Source organism: Anopheles merus, chromosome 3L (assembly GCF_017562075.2).
Source record: "Anopheles merus strain MAF chromosome 3L, AmerM5.1, whole genome shotgun sequence".
Taxonomy (NCBI): domain Eukaryota; kingdom Metazoa; phylum Arthropoda; class Insecta; order Diptera; family Culicidae; genus Anopheles; species Anopheles merus.
In genome coordinates, this window is record NC_054085.1 from 25,576,057 (window position 1) to 25,599,350 (window position 23,294).

The 23,294-nt window shown below is 48.2% G+C and overlaps 1 protein-coding gene across 1 annotated transcript in view; it reads left to right on the plus strand.

Moving 5' to 3' along the window:
- Nucleotides 1-4,796: 4,796 nt before the first annotated feature.
- LOC121599797 (protein commissureless 2 homolog) overlaps nt 4,797-23,294 on the plus strand; it is a 50,406-nt gene continuing 31,908 nt past the window's right edge. The window contains exon 1 of the mRNA XM_041927867.1: nt 4,797-6,226. Within this exon, the coding sequence (XP_041783801.1) occupies nt 5,686-6,226 (541 nt within the window). The 5' untranslated portion in view covers nt 4,797-5,685. The remainder of the gene's footprint in view (nt 6,227-23,294) is intronic.

Genomic DNA, 23,294 nt, shown 5'->3' on the forward strand with positions numbered 1-23,294 from the left:
TTAAAGTTGACGACTCGCTCTGAATATCTGATAAGCGGGCTCGATAAAGGGAGACAGCTTAAATTGAAAAACAAAGCGCAACAAACCACACCAAACAACGCTGCCGGGGCTGCCGTGTTGCCACGGTCACGACCAGTTACGCCTTATCGGTTTGGCGTCGGTAGGCCTTTAGGAGACTAGCGCCACGTGCGCCGCGTGTGCGGTGGGTGCGTTTGTTTGCGGTTTGCGTGTTTGATCGCTGGACATTATTGAAGGGTGCAAACCACTTGCATACTGCACGCGCGATAAGGCACGCAAATGGATTATCAAATTTAAGGTTAATTTTATTTCCATCCAATCATTATTAGCCACCGCGGGGGAAAAGTGGTCATCAGTTTTGCACTTCGACAGCTTTGCGATGACTTCCCTCCCCTTTTAGGCCGTGACCGTGACCGTGTTACACGATGGATAAATGATTTCATATGGTGTCCCATGTTAGACATTCCCGCGTAAATTCTGAACCTGCAAGCATTAACTTCCCGTGATTGCCACATGCAGTCGCGTTGGTTGTTTTATTGGTCCATGGTAGAGCGTAGGGGATGTAATTCCACCAGTGCTCCATTCCAAAAACCACTCTGCCGTGTACCACCAAAATACCGGAAACATTAACGTTTTGACCACTTTTACATCCGTTTTTTTTTGCACTTCCTTCGAACTGACACCCGGGAGAGCGGCCTGACAGGTGACAGTGGAAGCGATCGGAGGTGTTGGGCATTTACGGAATTGTACGGTGTTGGAATGTGCGTCACATACTGCTGCTCCTGTTTGCTGTTAATTTGTTCTGCGTGTTTCGCGTGTATTTTATGTCGCCCGATGGCACCCGTACCGGTACATGTGTGTAATTCGCTACCAATTATCACCATGGAGAGACATTTGGTTGAACCTCCCAGGCTCGGGATGGGTGTGTGTGTTGCTATGTGGCCATTTAAGGGAATGGTTTTATGCCTACTAAAACGAACAAAAAAAAATTGACACCATCCGACGAGCTCACTTTATGATCTCCACCCCCCGTAGCTTGAGAGCTTTCACAGGAGGGGAGGGGTATGAAATGATGAGATGGAGCGCAATAAATGATAGCTCACAGCACTGCAAGCCAGCCAGGGGGCGCCACCGAAACGATAAACACTTGTTTTATCGACACAGAAAGGCGCAGGAAATTCTGCTCCATTATGGCTCCTGCCGGGAGAATACAGCGCCCAAATTGACGATCAAGTGTGCGAGAATAAATGTTTGCCTAAGTGAGGTTATGGGCACCGAGGCTACGGAGCACAATTTTATCATGGCCTACCTAAGAGGATAAACACCTAACGATGGATAGACATGACAGTTCATGATGGCGACGACGACGACGACGACGACGATGATGATGAAACACGCCAATTCTGCAGCCTGGTCACACAGCAGCCTGTGGTCTGCTTGTGATACTTTGCTTCATTCTTTTCTCCAGCTTTTTTGTTTTGTTTGTGCGCGTTGCTCTTGCTGCAGTTGCCTTCGTTCGTTATCTGTGTACACGCTCTCGTACACCACTCACCGGCCGGGGACCCATTGTTGGGACGAACTTTTGCTCGTGTCAAAGGTGAGTGAAACCATTTTGCCGGGCTTGCGGTGGCTTTTTGCATCACTCGACGTGACATATTGAAGCAGGCGATGGATAAGGGAGACGTACCCAAGGCTCTCGGTGTGGTGACAAGGGGGCAGATAAGCTGGCGATGTGCCTAGACATCACCATCATCATCATCATCATCATCTTCATGTACTCCTTAATCTCTCCCGTTGGAAGTGCACCATGGGGAGCGTTATTTTTTGCTGCTGGGGTTGTGCCTAAACCCTCCGCCAACTTCTGAATCATCTTAACGAGATCAACATACCGAAGGTCAGTTACTACGGCTATGTACACATGTGCGCTGTTATCTTTATCGCTTATGCTTGCTGTGTGACACACCACACGAGGCAAGGGAGGAATAACCAGACGGTGTGACATACACGGTAAGCTAATACAGTTGCCGTTTTTTTAGTGGCCGTTCGCACAAAAACTATTTCCAGAATCTGCTCCACTTCACCCACCTCAAAACCGCACGGTCTGTGAATCATCTATGGTCGACGACCTAGTCAGACGTGGGCTTGTGATTGCATAATCTTTGGACTCGGTGAATGATTAGAAAGTGTCAGAGCTGTATTTTTTTTTTTTGTAGAATGGCGAAATATTCCAATGTGTTGCGCAAGCAAGCTGCGTCACACCGGGTTCTGGAAGTCTACCGGTGGCGGGACCATAACACCACAATCTCGGAACCTTCCAGAGAAGGCGCGCTCAGTGCTTACGCGAAATTGTGAGGACACTTTTTCGAGCTCCGACGGGTAGCAAAGTATTCAATTATATTAATGCAAATGCGCAGTAAATCACTCCCCCGAGGTTGGCCGGCAGTGCCCCACGTAACACCGGCTCTACTTACTGTGATGACCGTGTAGAGTGACGGCACCGGCAGAGGGCTGTGTAGTGCTGCAATAGAACACGCGCGTGACGTTTATTCGGATGAAAATTGCACGATTTATCAGCCATCACCGGTATCTGTATGTGTGTGTGAGAGAGTTTGTGTAATTGTATCTGCTCGGTAGAAAGCCCCCGCGGGATTTCCATCATTTCCACCGGAACGACCACTTCCCACAGCATCACACAGCGTTACCTGGTAACGGGTGATGGGGATGGGGAGGGATTGCTATGCACACGGAAGATGTATTTGCACAATGGAACATCTCTCTCGCTCTCTCTCCGCATCTGCTCTCCTTACCCTTTTCTGGCGGACTTCCGTTTGCTCCAGTTCCATCGCAGTATGTCATGAGAATTACTCACTCCAAAACAAACATCGCACGGCGCGTGTATCATCGTCGCCGATGAGCAACCCTGGGAAACCTGAGGGGAGGAGTGAGAAATGGCCAGTGTTTGCGGATAACGATGGCAGTGACAGCTTCTTGTACGACTAATGCCTTGTGTCGGGTTGTGAAGAACGTACGCGAAAGATGGAAAGCTCTCTAACTCCTTCGCCAAAGGATCCAAACGATATATGTGCCACCCGGTAAATGGATTGATTTTTTCTTTCTACAGCCGTTAATCTGCCGGAAAACGGGAGCAGTATCCCCGCCGGAAGCAACGTTTTCTTCCGTAAGGTGGCGCGCCTCTTGAAGGGGTGTGAAGGCGATGCCGAAACCCAACAACAGTCGCCGCAAGCAGGTGGAGTATGCGGTGGAGGATACTGACGGGAGCGAGCGGGAGGGATACAATTTATGAATGAAAGCGTTCCGTGCGAGAGCGAGACGGGTGCGCTTTGTTTACGCGGATGGTTGTGTAGGCAACCCAGGGGGGAGGGAGGGCAGTCTGGTGGGTTAGAGAGGGCTTGGTGGATTTGCCGGCTGAGTGTGTGCCAAACCGAACGCAATGTGCCAGCCAGCCAGCCCAGGGCGCGCGCGCGCACGCACGCAAACACGCACACATTCAAGAGCGGACCGGCTGATTGCGTGTCGTACACGGGATGCTTTCGCTTCGTTGTGTGCGTGTGCAGCTCGGGTTGTGCATTCGTGGGAATGTACAATGGGAAAAGTGAGTGTTTGAAATGATTGAAACAATTCTCTTCATATCTGTAAACTTTCATTGCATTAGTGATGGAAAATGTAAGCTGGAAAGAGGAAATTTGGTACAAAATTATTATTTGAAATAAAAAATCATATTATTTTTTATGAATTCGTAGTCGTTCATTTTCATGAATACTGGTGCATCCGAGAGTCACTTTCTAGTACAAATATTCTTTTCTTTAAATTAAATGTACATATGAAGGAAATTATCCTTTAAATGCCTTTATTTAAGATAGCCCTAACGAAATAAATTTAAAAACATAATCTAAAAACTCATTAGGTGCCTTCAGAGAACCATCGGGTTGGTGCAATTTATCTATTATTGTTAAGGTATTGTAACATCAAAAGCATTGATTATTAAAAGCAAAACAATAGGAAACACTTCCTGATAGTTAAGTGTATGTATACCAAATTCGAATGATTTAAAATACGTACACTGTACAAAATGCGAAATATTCAGCAAAAATGTGTAATTGGTTAAAACAACGTGTATTTGTTCCTTTGAATTCAATAAAATATAAACTTAAAAGAGCAAAATAAAACGTACTGTTTGTATTCTTCTATTTGGCTTAACGTCTTACGCGTACATGCCGGCCTATATACAGGATTTCGAGACTTAATTCATTACCACGATAGTCATCCTTGCTAGAGAGGGACCTCCCCAAGGTAATGTTTGTATATATGGATTTGTTCTTTGTTTTAATGTCCCTTTTATAATTTATTCTTAAACACAACAAATGAAAATAATCAATACAACAAAATTAAAATGGATCGACCCTACCCAAAGTACATTTATCCATAATTAAAACTGGTGATACAAATGTTTGGAAAAATAAATTTCATTAAATTTAAAATAATTTGATACGCCGAATGTAAAATGTTGTTCCATGTAAAATCAATGAAATATAAGCTTTAAAACGTAAACACAAACTGTTTTTCTTAATTTTCTTAATAAAATTAACAAAAAAATGACACCGAAAGGAAGCTTCTAGTTATATTCTGCAGAAAAAAAACACCAACAATTTTTTTTCTGTCCCGCATTCACACAAACCTAGCCCACAGTGCAGCCGTGAGACGAAATGCCAAAGCACGAGCGCAGCCGGCAGCGCTCATCAGACGCGACCCTTCACGCATTGCCCTCAGTACGAACGCAGGCTTGCGACCGACCGGGTGCGCATACGTGTAGATACGACGCTTCCCTCGACCGAATTTCCGTACCGTTGCTCGCCCTCGCTAGGAAGAGAAAACGAACGTACGAAAAAAAAAGCAAAACGATCGAAAATTGCCGTGCCATTTTAAACGTGAAACAAATTAAAAAAAAACGAAATAATTGTGAATATATCAAATCAACAAAGCGAAAAGAAAGTGTCACATTTAAAACCAACAGACACAGACGCAGAAGGGCAGTGGTGCAGTGAAAAGGAGTCATTTAGCTAGATGAAATCCTTTGCATGCGTGTGAAATTCGATAACACTCACTTTACATACACGCACACCCACGCACTTGGTTTGTTTTTTACTCTTCTTCTTGTGGCGGATTCGGTTTAAGTCGCCCTTTACGCCTTTTAAACGCAAATCGGGTTTGTGTGTTGGAGCTGAAATAATCTCTTGCGCAAAGTGTGTGGATGTGTGTGCTTCCCGGCTTATCCCCTGTGAAACCGAGCCTAACAACAAACCGGTGTGCCAGTTGGTTGTGTTATCAAAGTCGAGCAAGTTGATCCGTGCCCCGCTCGTTGGCTGTTGACGAGGACGAATATTCGAATCCGAAGTTCGCACAGCAGAGATTAAGCGATTTTTGGGAGTGAAACAATTGTGCGTCTGTGCGTCTGAATCCGCTCAAAGGAAAATAAAATAAAAAAGGAGCAAATTGCTGCGTGCAATTAACCTGATCCAAGTAGTCGACGACAAAGTGTGCCCGTGAGTGCATGAGTGTTTGGCTCTGTCAATGTGTTGTTGTTGACACACAGCGTGTGTGTGTTTTTTTTGCGAATAAAGTTGTGCGCGATCCTTATTGAGTGCAAAAATGATCGAAAACTTCGAGTCCAAGATTACCTTCGAAATACCGACCAATCTCGACTTTGACAAGCTGATCCGGGGCAACAACTACACACTGTTCTGGCAGAACCTGCACCAGCAGCAGCAGCAGCATCACTACCAGGGCACCGTTGCCAGCGGTGCGGCAGCCCGGCTGGCCGCCGTCGGTACGGCCGGCGCGTCGGCCGCCACCGCAGCCGCAGCGGCCACGTTCGGCGGCATGGGCTCGGACGGCGGCAGCCCGTTCGGCGGTGGGTTCGGTTCGTCCGGCTCGAGCCTGTTCGGGGGCATCGACTACAGCAACGGCAGCAGCGACTACGGCCTGCTGAACAGCCTGCAAACGTTCGCGAACCGGGGCCGGGATGGGCTCGGGGTGGGCCCCGGCACCGAGCAGATGCTCGACCCGACGTACGAGCGGTTCATCGGTGACGTCTGGGTCGGCATCGTGCTCACGCTCATGATCCTGTCGTCGATCTTCTGCATGTGCTCCTGCTTTCTGTATCACAAATTTCGCCAGTGGCAACGAAACGGTAAGTGCGCGATAAATCACCCTCACCTGTAGCGCCGCAACAGGATCGCTTTTTTTTTTTTGCACATCACCCGGAATGCAATAACTCTGGGAACTGCGGCGGAGTACTGCTCTGTGGCAAGAACTTTTACGAATATATTGCTGGTAGCCTAGGCGCAGCCTAGTTCGAGCATTCCAATGTTGTTTTATTTATGCTTGCCATGGTGTGCCAGTTGCAATCGTTACAACTGTTGGACAACAGACCAGCGCTTGAGTTCCTTTGTTCGGGGGAGACTACAAAGTTTGGAGAGCTTTTTATCTAGAAATTCAGGCTTTGATATTTCTGGACGCACAGCATTTCGGCAGAGCTCTCTGCTGGGTCATATGTACCTTCAGTGTTTTGTGTCGAGTGAACAAACTTCTGTTTTTGAGGAACAAATTGAACCATATTCTTTCAACTTCCCGGTGTTTAATGCTACGCTCCGGAGCAGGAATGTTGATTGGAATTGTGTTATGAGTTTTCGGTAGTCTTCAGGAAGATAAGAACAGTAAGCTCGGCATGTTCTAGCAGCGGGACAATTTCTGCTATCTCCGTTGGGTTTTTCTTCAAAGCACGTTTTGCCTAGACCACGTCTGAGGTACGTCTGTGGGAACCTAGAACACAAACACGCACATGTGCGGCTGCTGGAAAAGGTAAAAGGACCCCATTGCTCTAGATAAGGTCCTCCCAATACACACAATTCCCCGAAAAACTAACAACAATTTGCCGTTGGATGCAACAACAACACTCACACACACACCCCAATGTAGCAAGCTCCTTTCCGGCAGTGGAGAGTGGCGCAAAACTTGCTCGTACGCGGTAGCAGCAGGATCGGATCGTCAAACGGAACTGTGGAGCTCAGTGGCTTATCAAATTTATCCCTTCGGCAGGATGGATAGAGCATTGGGTTGGTGGGGTTGGTGAGAGCTACATGCTGGCAAAACCATCCCCCCCCCCCCCGGGTTGGGCAATGATACCTCTGCGTACGGTTTGTGTACCGATTCCAGTCGGAACAGAACGGAATGGTGGTTGGAATAAAGCACTGAGGACCTCTCCGAACACAAAAAAACAGCGACACACCAAGTGCATACCACACCGGAGCTGATTGACATTAATTTAAGATAAACTCTGGGCGCCTCCGGAGAACACTGCCAGCACTACCGCACTCTGGTTGCCTTCTCGTAGACCCTTCCGCCGTAGAGATATAGGTTCCCCCAAAAACCTGGCTGAATCGATTGTTTTGTGTGTGTGTGTTTTTACTCGATTACTGGTTCCTTTTTTTTGCTTTTTTGCTTTGCTTGTTGCGGTTCCTGTTTGCAAAATCGAACTTCCTCTTCTTGCAAATGTTAAAAGTTTTGCTTTTCCACCCGGAACACGGAGCAACGGGGCATAGCATTTGGTGTAGGTGTGTACCCTTCCGGGCGTCCTGATACCGCGACGTCCATAAATATGCCAACTGTGGCATTTTTTTTTCTGGGTAGTGTTTTTGTTCTGTTTCGCGCATTGGAGGGACGAGCTGGTCAGAAGTTGTTTGATCACTTCCAACCACAATCGCCGCCCGCGGCTTGTTGCTCAATTATGCATTCGTAACGCGGGCGGGCGGGCGGACTTCCAGGATAGTTGGGGCATGCGAGCGGGACACGGACGGATTTCCTCGTAGGCCAAACATTTTATTGATGAAATTTATCGCTCCGGCACTACTTTTGGGTGAAGGTTGGTTTTGCGGCTTTGCAGTAAAAAATACCAAAAAACACCCATCCCTCATATCGCTCATTCGTATGCAGCGCCCGAAAAACTTCCGTGTGAGCTCGCTGTCGGCGGTTTGTCGGCAAAAGTAAAAAAAAAAACAGGTTAACCAACCTGTTTCCACACCAGCGCCGCACCGATGCGAGATGATAACCTTGGACATCAGCACGCAGCAGCAACCTTCCAACCCGAGCTGCCGCCGAGAGTGATTTGTGTTTTTATCTACCATTTAACCGCGCCATCTCGCGGCAATTCGATAAGGCGTGCGCGCGAACCACTAATCGGTTCCCGCTTGCCTTGGATTGGGTTCGTACGTGACACGTACGCCGGAGAGCGTGTGAGAGCGATCGATTCCGAACGGTCTCCGCACAGGTCACTCACACGCCTCGCATCAGCTTCTTCTAACGGTGCTTTCGCAGCGGCTTTTGCGCGCCATAAATACTAATCGAATGTGTCAATTATCCTTCCGGCGGCGGAGGGTGATGGGCGGACATAGCGCGAGGTATGTGTGTGTGTGTGGGTGTGACCTTGTGCTGCTGAAACTGGAACTGCAAATGAAGATTGATCTAGGGTTCTGACTGGCAGGCAGACAGGCAGAATCGGCAATTGTGGCAACCATCTGCGACTGCTTCCGGAAGCTTTTTTTTCTGCCTGCGGTGTTTAGATGTCCCAAGCTAATCTCCCCCAAAAATTGTGGGGTCGCTTGTTTTTTTCGGGCAACAAATTCTACTCCATTAGTGCCCCAGCTCCAGGAGGAAGAGGAAGAATAAGAAATAAAAAAAGGAGTGAAAGTTGAACCTCTGAATGCTACAGAATCACAAGACGACCTAGGTGACTCACGCTCCAGCAATTTGGGCACAGAGCTGCAGAAGAGGGCACCGTCGCCTCATCACTCATTATTACCACAGTGCCTGGCAGTCCCTTGGAAGTGCGCTTCGGCCGAGGTCAGTCTTGGAACACAGATAGGCGGTAGCACAGCATTTCACCACATCACGCCAGGCAGACACAATCCAATAATTTCCATCATTCCGAGCGCTGGAGTTCCGCTCCATTCCGTTGCCTTGCTGCATGTTGGTGCGCCCGACATCCAATGACGACGACGACGACCTTCCACCACTTTACTCAAAAACAGTGGGATCTCGCCCAGCTAAGCGGTTTCGATCGTTTTGTTCGCCGGGCTCTTACGCTGTCTTACCTTCTTTTAATCCTTTTATCTGCCCGGGTCCATATCGCCTCCGACCGGGGTCGCACCGGGCTTTGGTGAGCTTGATGTCCTTTTTTTGTGTGTGTGCTTTTGCTGCTGCTATTCATTCCTTGCCCATCGCTATGGTGTGCTCCTATCATCATCATCATCAGCCCAAGTGACGATTGCTCAAGCTTCTACGCCTTCGACACAGCGCCTCTGAACCGCCCGGGAATGGTAATTGGAACTAATGGATTTCGTTCTATTTGGATTAGTTTTTTCCTCATCCTCCTCTCTTGCTCTCTTTGTCTATCATTCTCTTCACAATTCCCATTGTGTGTCCCTATCTCTTAACTATTTTGTCCCAGGATTATGTATACCGGCCCGTCACCACCAGTCCCAATCTCGACCACTTTCCTTCTCTTCTTCCGGTTGTGCTGGCATAAAGAGCCTGCTTTTTTTGGTAGAAAAAAGTGAACCCACCTTCCTTCAACTGCCGGTAAAACCGATCCTGTTTTCCGTGTTTTTCTGCTCCTTCTCCCTGTGTCGTTGTACGCCACATTGTTTCTAAATCTATCTGTTTGTCTGTTTTATACGTGCCACTCTGTATTATGTCTCTGGCCAGGGTAGCGTGTAATAAAGCGCAATAAAATGTTACTACCACACTGGTTCTTGTTCGCTCCTTAGGTCCTTTTCCGCTTGCACGTCCCCCCCAGCTAATGGAATTGATGGCCCGGATGGTTGCGGTGACCCAACGGCACGCTGGTACAGGTGTGTGCAAATGGTGCGCGTAAATGGGGGCAAGTCGTCGGATGGGATCGTTCGGGCGAAAAAACTGGCACGGCATTAGCTCACCTATTTATTGTGCCAATGTGTAGCTCAATTTGGACCTAGTAGTGTAATGTAATCGTGTAGGCCACTCTGTTGCTCCCTGGAAACAGAATTGCTATCGCCATATTGATACGCAAGGGGCCGCAGTGATTAGAATCGGCAATCAGTTCGATCTGGACTGCACTGGACGATGGCGGCCATGACTCGGGTAGATGCCCATTACGTGACCATTACGCCTTTCGGTACAGAGACCGGTCTCCGCGCGGAACAAATGTCCAAATAAAGTTGCATCACAGCTCGGCTGAATTGACTGGTCACTGGTCACCGGCATCAAGGGTCCCTGTTTTGCACCCTTGACCTTCCCGGGCATGGACATATGTTCGAATTGGCTCCGGAATCGATTAGAGCTGTCCGCCGCAAAACCCGAACGCCGAACTCGAATAACTATTGTATTGAATGCATCTGCACGTGACTGCAGTCGCCCTCTCTCGTTGGCGGGGCAGTTCGATCGCTTCTCCACTTCCACCGTGTCTCGGCGCTTTTTATCCCGCTGTTGGTGTCTCTGCATGCTCTGCAACACAATAACGAGCGATAGTAAATAATAGCAATTAGAACCGAATGTGCCCCGCTGGAGGAACTGCAACTAATACACCAACCCGAGGGTTGTGACCTCAGAGCGCTCAGGGGTGTAGCCATTAGTGTAGCAGTGCGCCTGGACGTTGACGCCGCTCCTCGCCGTGCGAGAGCAGGAAGTGGGTCATTAATCATGCTGCCATTGCCAACCTACCGGGACCTACCTCAACCGCGCGGGCAACAGTGTGGCGGAACGCGTGCGCGAAGCAAAAACCGTCCAGCGTTTCAGTATGCCGAACCCGAGGTCTAAAGTAGGGGTGTCGGAGGGTCTGTTGTTGTGTTTTGGGTTTTCATTTCTTTCTCCTGTTTAGCTTAAAAATAGTAAGGGCGCCATTGTGGGTAGACCGGAACCATTTTCGGTGATTAAGCACTAAACTTCAAATCAAACTACAGCTGGAAAACTATTGACCTTTCGGGTTTTGGGGTATTTTTTTTTGGGCGTCTAGCCTTGCTTCGCCGCTGCCTGCTGTCTCTAGCCATGACAAAACTCGCTAAAGCATGGGAAGGCAATAGAAAGAGTAAAAGCCATTATCGGAAAAAATTGGATAATTCCTGGAACAAAAACACCAAGTTTCTCTTCTACTGCTTTTGTTGCATAGTTTTCCACTGTTACCCCGGTGTGTGTGGACAGTGAAGGTGGAAATGAAGAACCCCAGAGAACGGGCCGACAGAACCCCGATGAACTCTCCACTTTATTAGCTGCTCGAAACAAAGCTCGAAACGATTTAGCCGCTCCGGTTCGGGGGAGGAAGCCTTAAATGGTATTACTTGTTTGTTTTTTTATTTGTTCTTTTTTTTGTTCTTGCCCGCGTCTACCGGCATCATGCCACCAGGACCGAAATGGCCCACCCTTGTGTCTTGTGTCAGAATGGTCGATCGAAAAACGATGCACGATCGAAACGTGCGCGGGGTCGCCCGGGGCTCATCAATTACTCATAATTTGTTTGTTATGATGAGCGAATATGTTTTTCGGATTCGTCTTTTCCCATCCGTCGCGGCAGACCAGCTTGGGACAACATATTTTATGTCCCCTTGTCCCTTGTTCTCTTCATTAGCTGTGCCGAAGCGCCCTTCCTTTCCTTTCCTTCTCTCTTCTTTGTTTGAATGAGCTTCGTTCGATCCTAACTGTGACGGCGAATGTCCTTTTGCTCGTTATTCGATTGGGCGAGCACTTGGGCGAGTACCAGAATTGTATCTCTCCTGGATATGATGGTCCTTTGTTAGCAATCAAACACACACACACACACACACACACATAGGCCAGAGAATGTTTCATCATTTTCCAGTTGACTTTCCGACTTTCCCCGGGAATTCAAATCCGCGCAGAATTGGCAGAATCAGTAAAAAAAGGTTGGAAAGGAATTTCATTCAACCGGCTTTTTCCTACCTGAACCCTGGACCACATTGGCTTTTAACCCCCCCCCCCCCCCCACCGGATGAAAGGGCCACCATTGGAGCAAGGGCTTGGTGGTGAAAATTTGTGTCAATTGTGTCCAACTGTCGAGAATAAACCATTCCACCGTTTTGGAAGCTAACTCGGAACATATTTGAGGAAACGAACGAGAACTGCGGCGGGGATGAAAAAAATCAGGGCGGAATGTACACTACTTTTTCCATAATTGAATTTCGAGCAGCCTCAAATTGAGTCTCTTGAAGCGTGCGCGCGGAGAAGAATGAACACGTAAATGATTTGCGCTGTGTGGTGCCCAGGACCCACGACCAAGGGGCCGGCAAGCTCTAGCGAAAGCTCGGAAATCAATCAATGCCAGTTCGTTTAATTTCGTTGTTTTCAATGGCATTCTTTCGGTTTTTTTGTTGTTCGTTCGTTCGTTGGGGCACGTTTTGTCGACTGTTTGGAAAGTAATCACACGGCGACTCCAAATCTGCGCGACCTTGGAACTTGAAATCCCCGGTTTTTTTTTTCCGGGGCAGTAATTTTTATCAGCAGAGCAGCCAGCGTGTAGCCAAATACCTTCCCAGCGAGTTTGTTGTTTTCTGTGTTTCCTTACGGGCTTTGCTTTGTTTTGCAATGAATTGCTGGGGCTGGAATTCTTCGTTCCCTGGGAACTGAGGAAACGTCAGGCTTCTCTATTCGCTGTCATTCAACCGGATGTAGGTGTTGCGTGCAAGGCTGCAATGGGACACTGTGCAAGGGCGAGGGCACAATCAGGAACCCGATAAGAAAATGTTCACAATCGAACGCGCTAACTTGGTTGCGAGCGCAAATCGAGCGAAAAGCGAAGAGTGTCTCGGTGTCCCGACCACACTCCGACCTCCGACAGCAACAACCCTCCTGATGTTTGAATGGTGGTTTTTTTTTTGGCAGTGGCACTCTTGTGCCGGCTCCTGGGAAAGCTTCTGCAATGTCTTTGAAGATTGTGCCCAAAACCTTTCGCTTAACCTTTCCGCGCCCGCTCAGTCGATCAGCGATTACGATAGCGTTGCTTTCATGCTCCTGCCGCCGAAGAGACCAAACCAAAAAAGAGGGAAGAGAAGCTGTAAGGAAATGAAGCCCCTTTAGAACCTCTTTTAGTGCAACGTGTCTCTCGGAGGACCACGTAGCGAAAGCTGCCTTTGCCTGTGCCAAGAAGCCGCACGTCCCGCACGAGGTTCATTATCGGTACACACACACACACACACAGCGGAAAAGGAAGTGACCGGAACATATTTTTCTTGGCCGCACACCAACGACCGACGACACTGCGACAACAGTTGAATGCCCGATAGCGCTCCGTTCACCTTGGGGTAATGGGAGCCTCCAAACCAGGGCCAAACCAGGGCGAATGCGCCAAACTTAAGTAATGACTATTGAACGGCCCTCCTAACACTCGTTACAGACTTTCATTTAATGGAACTGTCGTCGTCGTCGTCGTCGTCTCTGTGCTGCTCTTCTCCCTTCCCTGTTAGAAGCACGAACGCACACCCTGAATGTCCCGCACTATACTGTGCAGCAATTCCTTTGAGGATGGCAATTTAAAATTTTTGTCGCCAAAAAATAAGAAAAAGCCACCCAACGCCTGCCACTTGCCTTCTTGCGGGAGACGACTCCATTCTGCTGGAAATTGATTGGCCACTGCACTGGCATTCCTCCTCGTTTGGCGCTGGAAACGTTGCAGACGTTTGGGGCCTGCCCTGCTTGCTTGGATCTTTGACGTAAGGATATAACCCTAAAGAATTTCGCCAACAAACTTTGTTGGAGCTTTCGCTGTGCTTTGCTTGCCTTTAGGTAGGGGCGGTACTTTTTCTTCTGTCCGGGTGTGAGGGACAGTGTTCCTTTAAAAAAACACAGAAGGGATCATATCCGCCGGCCCTGTTGCCCAAGGACCCACCCGGCGTTGATGATACGTCGGAGCAGCGGGACGGGACCTGGGAGGTCGTGAATTTTATGGTCGCTTTTTTGTGTTGCTGTTGTTGTAGTTGTTGTTTGAGGGCTGCTGCCGGAAATTGCCGACTAGCGCAGGTTGGTCGGATGGCTGACTTTTGAAACGCAGGGCAGGGAGCGAAGAAAACAACCCGACCGGTGAAAAACGAGCATCATACTTTGGTGCAAACGCGCAAGTTTTCGTAAAAGGATGGATGGAAACAGTTTTGCAGCACTAGCCACCTCTGCCTCAGTTTGAGACGGCCAGACGGCGTTGGGTTTTACTTCCGAAGCGTGCAACAAGAAGCGTTACAGGAGGGTGATTATGATTGACGTAGTTTGGTTTTCGTTCCAGTCATTTTCGGTGCAAAGAATCTTCGCCGGAATGAAAAATGGCAATCCTAATTAGGCATGTATACGAAGCCGTCAGCTCGCCTCAGAGGCTGCCGCTTGATTGAACCTTTAGCGCAGCACACGAAGCACGTCGAGTGAACTTGACCGGAAGCGGGGGCAGGGTTTCGTGTAATTTCTTGCCCTCTTCACCGCGCCTGTTGTGTCCGTTGTGGCCGGTCGAAACGAAATTCGAAAGAACGGGCCAATATTTTTGGGGACACAGCCGGCATTCCCAAGCACCGGTGTGCACATTTTGAAGGACAAAGAATGTCGGTCCGCTCGGCGGGCAGCGAGCAATTTTTGAGGTGACATTCCGTGCGCGGGGAAAACATTCTTTGAAGGACATCGTGCTCTCGGGGTGCTTTTTCTCTCCAACCCACCCGACCGCTGTGGCATTTCAACTGGACGGAGGACGGTTTTTTTGCTGCTACCACTCAAGTAGACATTGAAAAAGTGACCAAGATGATGTAATGTCGGTGCGGTGGGGCAGAAATTCTTGGGATGGGATAATAAGCGCGGAACCCTGTGACGCAAAGCGTGTAATGATGGAACTCGGCTCCGTTTTGGACGGTGGATTATTACGAAATGAATTTCTATTAATCCTGCTACCCGTGCTGTGCGGTGCTGCTGCTGGTCTATGAACACCGGAAGGTGTCTTTGCTCACTGAAGGTGTCCTAAACCGTGGCACATCAAGCACCACAGCGGTGTCACAGCGGTCGCGGTAGCTTAAGGGTGACGATGAAAGAATGGAATTCGTTTAGCCCGTGTTCGTACGCCGGAGCCCTTGGAGAGCCCCGTCCATTAGTTACGGGGTCTCTAGATGGGCGAAGGCATCAGTGAGGTTCTGCAGCAGAAAGCCTCTGGAGCAGCAGTCATTTTTCTTGCTGTGCACTCTCTCTCAGAGCCTGCCCTGATTGCATCGTTTTCTCAGCTTCGCTTATCCGCTTACCTTTAACGACGCAGGAGCGCAGGAAGCGACGGTTGACTGATTACACCGGGAAGCATCGCGCAAGATAGGGCATAGGGATTAAGAAATACTTTAGCCTCCCCGCCTCAATGTGCACCACGTACCGTTGAGGTACACATGAAAGGGCCGCGCCAGTGCCAAGAAGAATGTGCCACCGAGTGCCGCTTCTTGCCTGCTCACTTGTCCTCAACGGTCAAGTGTAAGCATCATCCGGCGATGGTGATGGATTTGAATCTAAAAGAGCATCTTTTTAGCACACCTTCGGGCTCGAGCTGCGCCACATCAAACCATCATCCATCCGGCCCAGCCAAGAATCGATCAGCTCGTGTTGTGGTCGTTCAGCAATCCATTAGATATCCCATCCGGTTGGCTGTTCCATCCAGCAGGCTATCTGTTCGTATATTTGCATTAATTATTGGACTGCTCTGTTCACCCGTAACCCACAAATCCCGGGTCCTGCCGCTGCCTCTGCCTCTGACCCCGGCCGGCGTGCGGTTTCTGAATGATGGTGAGAAGCTCGCGCTCCGAATATCCGAGATTCTTCCCTTGATCAACTTCTCGGGATTTTCCGCCCGGCACACAAAACCACCAACTACCGGAACCACAGTAGTTGGGTTCAGCTCTGTGTGCCTGTGTGCTCTGTTCAGTTCTTTTCCATCGCCTCGTTCGTGTGCGGCAAAAGCAAAAGTCTCCATCCAGCACTAACACACACACACACTATGACCACGGAAATGGTGCGGGAGCCTCGTCTGCACCGGATGCGGTTAACGGGCTGGGCCAGTTGCAAAAACCCAAATCCAAAATGACGTCCCGTTTGCAGGGTTGTGCATCATCACCACCAATGATGCCTGGGCAACGAATGTCTTGAGGTATGCTTCCATCGACTATCAACATCCGGAGCCTTCGTTTTGCTTGGGAAGTTTGAGGTCCAGAGATGCAAAATAGAGACGTTGTGTGAGTGTGTTCTCTGGTTGTTGATTCGCCCAAGCACGCCCGAGATCCGTCCGATAAGAAATGTGTTGCTGAAGCCTTGAAGCCTGGAGTAAGTTTTACATCCGGTTTTTCCCAGTGCTGCCACTCACGAGCATTGCATGGGGAAGAAATTCAATGCAATCTGTGCATTGTTGCCTCCCGGGCTCGGACAATGTTTACTGGACAGATTTACGTCTGCGGCGGAAACGGTGCTTGCCAGGAAACAATCACGAGCGAGAAGCCATCATCATCGTACAGCGAATGGGATTGAGTGCAGATGATGGTAGTGATGACGATATCTGTCCATCAACGGGTGTAGATCCCGGCAGATCCATTGCTGCGTTCGCTGGGCAGCAGCACAATTTCTTTTGCATCACTTTCAGCGCCGTTCAACAAATCAACGGCAGGGTGTGTTCTACACTTTGATTAACTTCTTTCATTCGCTGGCTGGATGAAGTGGTTCGCCGTGGTCCTGCTCGTGCCATCTCCTCTGCCCGGGTGATCTCGCGTTTGCAGTGCAAATGCGAAATGCTGAGAATGTAATTTTCACCTCCAGCAGAAGTTTTCATTCCCACCGAAACCACCGAATCCACCATGCGGAGGATTCTGAGGCAGAGGCAGAGGACGGTGGTGTCCCTTTTGTTGAAATCGAGCGGATGAATAAAACGAGCTGGCAGAAATCGTATTTCTCCAATTTTTTCTTTCTCTACGACCCTACACCCAAGCCCCCCGGCAAGGGATAAGGGTCCTGCTTCGCACACGCTCTATCAGAACGCTATATTTCGATGGGAGAAATACGATACTTGTCAGTGCCGGTGGTGGAGTTGCTTCCCATTCAGACCCTGGTGGCGAGAACGGTGACGACGATGAGGATGATTCTTCTCCGTCCGTTTGTGGTGCGGGAGATCTTCATCCATTCTCGCCGATCAGGCCGATCGATCCTTCATTGTGCGGATTGCACTGTGCCGCCGGATTGAAAGACGAAGCGCGGCTCTTTCAGGCGCAGCAGATTAGGTTTCTCTATCGCTGATGCTGTCTTATACCCCCAAGGGCTGAATCAGGGAGGCAGAAGGGCACTTCTGCTTTGCCGCATCGCTGCACGCCGATAAGCTGCAAGGACGTTTCCTCCGAATGGTCGGTTTTTGGAGTTTTGCTCAATTCTCAGGCGTGTTCCTTCGTTCCAGCGCTGTGTCAGCAGGTTGTGCGCGCCAGTTATACGAATGCATTTTTCATGTTTTATGTCTCCCCGAATGCGCCTTCTCGTAAGGGAGACACATACACAAAAAAAAAACAGCTTAAGCTCACACCAAACCCGACATCTACGAAATTCGATTGTTTGATAATCTTCACGTACACATGCTCTGCCGTGCCGTCGTATCAGCTCAGTCCGATCTTGGTCCATCAGTACCGTAAGCCATCGGACGGGCGGGCGGGCTGACAGCACAGCTGACAGAGATAAAGGCGAGAAACAAATTAGAACACAGATGCACATCTACGCTCACTTTGCCAGCAAAAGAACCGTTTTTGATCATTGCTCTTACGCTGCCGTGGCAGGGCGGATTGACGATCGATTGGGTCGGGAATATCGGATCGTAGTGTATCGAATTACGGATTAGGAATTGGTAGAAATGGCCAAAAACTGTGTGTGCTTGCGCGTGTTCTTGAACCCGCAAAATTGAAAGCATTTTCGTGTGTAGCAGGCAGGCCAGGCCCGATGTAATCCACCGTACGGAGAAAAAGGTCCTTGTTTGATTGGATTTTGAAGCTCTCCTAATCGAGTTGTGTATGTGAGGTTGGGGGGGTTTTTTAAGGGTTTTGTAATTTAATAGCAAAGATGCATGGAGTGCTGTTGCTTTCGCTTTGTTCTTGCTTCTCGTGCTGCATATTAGTGTTTTCTGTAAATCGGGGTTTTGTTCCTTTTTGTTGTTACTGCTTGGGAACATTGCTTGGAACACATGCATGAGGTACATTGGAAGACTGAAAGCTTTGAGTGAAACGGATTAAAATTATGTTTGTTCTCGAGCCTGAGCTTCTAAGCGGCCTAGGACTGGATAGAGAGTTGTTACTTTTAGAAAGTTTCTCCTCGCATGTGATGTCTTATTTGGCAGCTTTTGGATAGCTTTCGGAAAAATTTTTAGACATTAATGATTTATCCTGAATCTTTAAATCTTAAAAGAAGAATCATTTTAATAACGAATCGAAACGTTTGGAACCTTACTTATCTCAATTTCTCAAATTTTCATATATAGAACTATGCATACAATTGGTGAACATGGAGGCATACCTGTTTCAAATGACTCCTCATGGAACTTCTTGGGTTTTGCAGGATTGAATGACTCCTCGGGCAATAATGCATGCTTTTTGGAATAAAACGCCTTAGCGAGATTCATAAACCTTCAATACTGTGGATGATGCCTTGCATTAGTACAGCATTGATAGTAGTGGTGGGAGCTCGGAATCGGACCTACCCGATTCCGATTCCGTGTTCGGAATCAATTCCGGAGCCGATTCCGGAGTTGGTTTCGGAGCCGGTTCCGGAGTCGAATCCGGAGCCGATTCCGGAGCCGACACCGGAATCAAATCCGTAGTTGACTCCGGAATCGATTCCTGGATCGGAATCGGCTCCAGAGTTAACTCCGGGATCGATTCCAGGATCGGAATCGGCTCCGGAATCAGAACTTGACTCCAGAAATGGAATGGTTTGAATTGAAATAAAAAGTGTTGGAAGCGAAATAAGTCCGCGAATATCCATGTGAATAGATCATTTGCAAGTAAATTTTGATTCTTTGTCGCTGTCAACATATAGCATTGGACCCAAACGCCTATTCCTATGAAGATGCCCAAACCGACTCTGTTCCGAAGCTAATTCTGATTTCGGAGTCAATTCCGATGTCGGAACCGATTCCGATTCCGGATCTGATTCTGATTCCGGAGCCAATTCCGATTCCGGAGCCGATTCCGAAACTAATCCCGGAGCCGATTCTGGAACCAATTTCGGAGCCGATTCCGGAACCAATTCCGGAGCCGTTTTCGGAGTTGGTTCCGGAGCCGATTCCAAAATTGGTTCCGGAATCGATTCGCGAAACTGATTCTGGACCTGCTATCCGGAATTGATTCCAGAAAATTTCGGAGCTAGCCAGAATCGATTCCGACGAAATCTTCATTTTCTCCATCACTAATTGATAGCCTTTCCAGGATTTTTAACGTTGAAAACATTCATAGGCTTTAGAAGACCTAAACCTTTACAAATTAAAACATTCCTTGAAATGTCTGCACCTTTGGAAAAAATATTGTCTTCAAAATTCATTTCAAATCTTGAATTTATGCAAAAATGTTTAACTAAATTCATGACAATACGGGTATAAAAAGACATCTACATTCTAGCAAATCGACAAAAACCTCTAAACATTTTTCCACATTGTCCTAAGGATAGTGCTCCAAACCCAAAAGTACCATCCAGAGATACATTTGTTTGGTTTTTCTTCCTCCCGACACGCACCGTGGGAGATGGATTTTAAGTAATTTGCTTAAAAAATGATCCCCCAAAAAATACCACCAACCAGAATCCGTGAATCGTTGCGAAACAATCCGCGTGCACCGGCGCTACAAAACGTTTAATTCATCAAGCGGTACAAAAATATATATGGGACCAAAATGTTTCTTCTCCCCCCCCCCTGCTCCTGTCCCAGCCCCCACCACACTCGGCAAACATTCATTGATCATGCCCGGCACGAATCGCAAATTTATTTCGCACGTCCACGAACACGTCGTCCAAAAGGCGGCTGAAATATGTTGATGTCCCCTCGAGTAGGACACACACACACGCCGGCGTGAGAGCGTGAGAGTAGCGGACACACACATCCATCGTGCGCTTCTGTGCGTTGTGTAACGTCCACTGGCTTTGGTACGGGAGCGCATGCAGGCCGGCGAGCGGCGAGCAAAGGAACATTGCAGCTGCCGAGGATGTGAGGAAAAACTATTTGAAATTCCAAATTGGTCCCATCGAACACACTACAACACCGCCGGCGGAGGGAGGCTGGGAAGCAAAAAGGGCGGCATTTTGAAGGGCAAATACGGGGCCGCAGCGGCTGCACAATAGGCGTGGGTTTATGAAATGAAAATTTGTCGAAAGAAAGATGATGAGACCTGTGGACGGGGATGGAAGGGAGAGCACCACCGCCCGGCTGGACGCTAAATCAAACACAATGCATAGCCAAATAGACGCTTGTGCCTGGGTCCCGTGCGGGTGAGCCTATGATGACGTATCCAATATATCCTGAATCAAACGCGCGGGGTGGGTCAGACCTCCCCCCCATCTCCCTTTTCTCCTCTCACTACTAGATGATGAATTGGCGCGAGAAGGCGCGGGGACGAAATTTATGCTTTATGAATTTTAATCAACATTGTTTTCGAACGTGTACCATGCGCTTTGCGTCCTGTCCATGCCTGCCTGCCCCGAACTACACCCCTCAAGAGGGCTAGGTGGTGAGGCACAAAAAAACAACAAAAAAAAAAACTATGGGACATTGAAGTTGGCTACAGTTTCAGGCCAACGGGAGGACGACAGCATACATATGCACCACGGTACGGGCAGCCCGGGTTTGATGGTTCTCGGTAAGTCTACATACACACCACAAGCCAGCGGCTCTCTATGTTCTGGCTTTCGTTCTTCAACCGATGTAAAGCCCCCGGTCCCCAAAACTCCAACAAAAAGGGACATAGTGCCAGGAGCACCAGTAGCAGCAGCAGTACCAGCAGCCCTGAAGTCCTTCCCGAACGCTGTGGAAAATCAAACACCAAAGAACGGAACATAGCCAAACAAGAACGCGCGCGCCTGCTGCCTCAAGGAAAGCGAGCCTACCCTACTCACTCGCCCTTTTGCCAGCGTGGCCTACTTGGGTGTTGGTGGAAATCAGTGCACCAGAACCATCGAGAGCCGAGCCTGCGGCAGGCTTTACCGAGCAAAAGTTTCGCTTTTATTTGCACAGCAAAGTTGTCCTGATAAAACACAGCCCGACCGACGCGACCGAGCGAGTGCCGGAGAAAAAATGGAAATCAAAATCAAAGTTTTTAAAATCCATCCAGCCAGGTCCACAAGACGCAGGGAAAGATGCGCCCGAGAAGCGCAAGACCGAAGCTTGAGTTTGCGAACGGAGCAGAGCGATGAGCATCCCTCTCCTCGATGCAGACACACAAAAAGCGTCGAAGCGCGGGTGCGACAAGCATGCCCCCAGGAATGGGAGAAACGTCATCGTGATGAAATTATGTGCTCGGTACAGATTTGTGTGCCGAGAGTTCGGTGCAAAGTGGAAAAGCAAAGCTAAAAAAGAAACAACAACACAGCGCGCCAGCTGGTGGTGTTCGTCGAGGATAATAATTTGATTCATAATAATAAGATACTCGTGCAACACTCGCTCAATGGCATTGATGGTATTTCGTTCTTCTTTTTTTGCTGTCGTTGCGAAGAAAAGGAAGCGTTTGCTGTGCTGTTGTAGGCATTGTCAGCATTGGTTTTTTGGATGAGAAGCCTCAATCGTTTGAGGTCGAGGTTAAGCGCCGCCCGCAGCAACAGGTCGATCGGGTGTCTGATAGTGCACGCTGAAAATGGCTTTGCAGTGGATTGTTTAAAGCTGTTTCGTTACTTCTCTTCAAACCTGCAAGAGGGACCTATAATCTGTTACTCTTTTGGGAAGATTTGGTGTGGTATGGTTGGGTAATTTTGAGAAGACGCGCCTTATATTGTTATTGTTATCAGTTGAGTCACAAAGATACATTAAATTGTTTTGAAATGTTTCAATGTATCTTGGTAAGTGTGGGGGCGAATCTTGAAGTTGTAGTACTCAATGGCCTATCATCAAGGTCTTTTTACAAACAGGTCCTCAAATAACCTGAAAAGCCTTTGGAAGAGCCACATACTTCACTAGTTCTTGTAGAATAAGAAATATGTATGATGATTAAGACCTCAGTGGAAATTAAGAATACAAAGCAACGTTTGGCATATCAATGAGAATTGAAGCTTTAGAATTAAAATTAGAATCCAACTGAGAGGTTTGAGCTTGACACCTTAGGTGAGACTTTTTAGTGGTATTTGTGTATCATCTTTAATTATTTTATATGTTTAACTAATTTGCAAAAGATTGATAATGAATTCCAATCTTTTTTTTCACTCTTGGACATCACGGAGAGGATACATGTAGAGTTATTCTTGTTAATTTTGAAACATTGACAGAGTTTGCGATGCTTCCTTTTGGTATAGATAAAGTAGTAGATTACAATTTTAATGCCATTCTGAAGCGACAGGCGAACATCGCAACATTCTGCTCCAAAAACAAGATTACTATTAACTCAAGAACACACCCAAATTCCTTCTCATCTTCGTTGCCCTACTGGAGGTTGGAAACCATTTCACTTCACATTCACTGGGCAAACGCTGTTCCAGGCACTCTTGCAGGTTAGCACAAGAACGCAGCAGCGTTCTCTGGCTCTGTGCTATGGAGTGTGTAATGAGGAACGGAGAAAAACAATCCATCCTCAATGATTATTATTAGGCCGATGAAGTACGGGAATGCGCCCGCGATCCTTCTCGCCTGATATGGCGTGGCGCCCCTCTGCTCCGAAACAATAAAGGCCTAGGCAATCAAACTTCAGCAAAATGGAGCGGCGCGCGAGAGACGTTAAGCCCCTGTGGTGTTGAAGCCCCGTGCACCTTCATGTGTCCGGCAAACAAACGGCTCGACCTGAAATTAATTCCATTTTTTTGTTGGAAAGGAGGCAAGAAAAACATTGCGTCGTTGTGGGCCTTCAAGGCGAGGGTCCGGAAAACGCTTGGGCAAACAGATGACCCAACGCGAAGGCGCTCTTTCTCCTTCGCCGGGAATGATCGTACTTTAAAGATTATAAAAATTAATTTGTATACAAAAGTGCCCTGCCCTTTCCATTTCCCTACCCCTACTGTGGATGTAG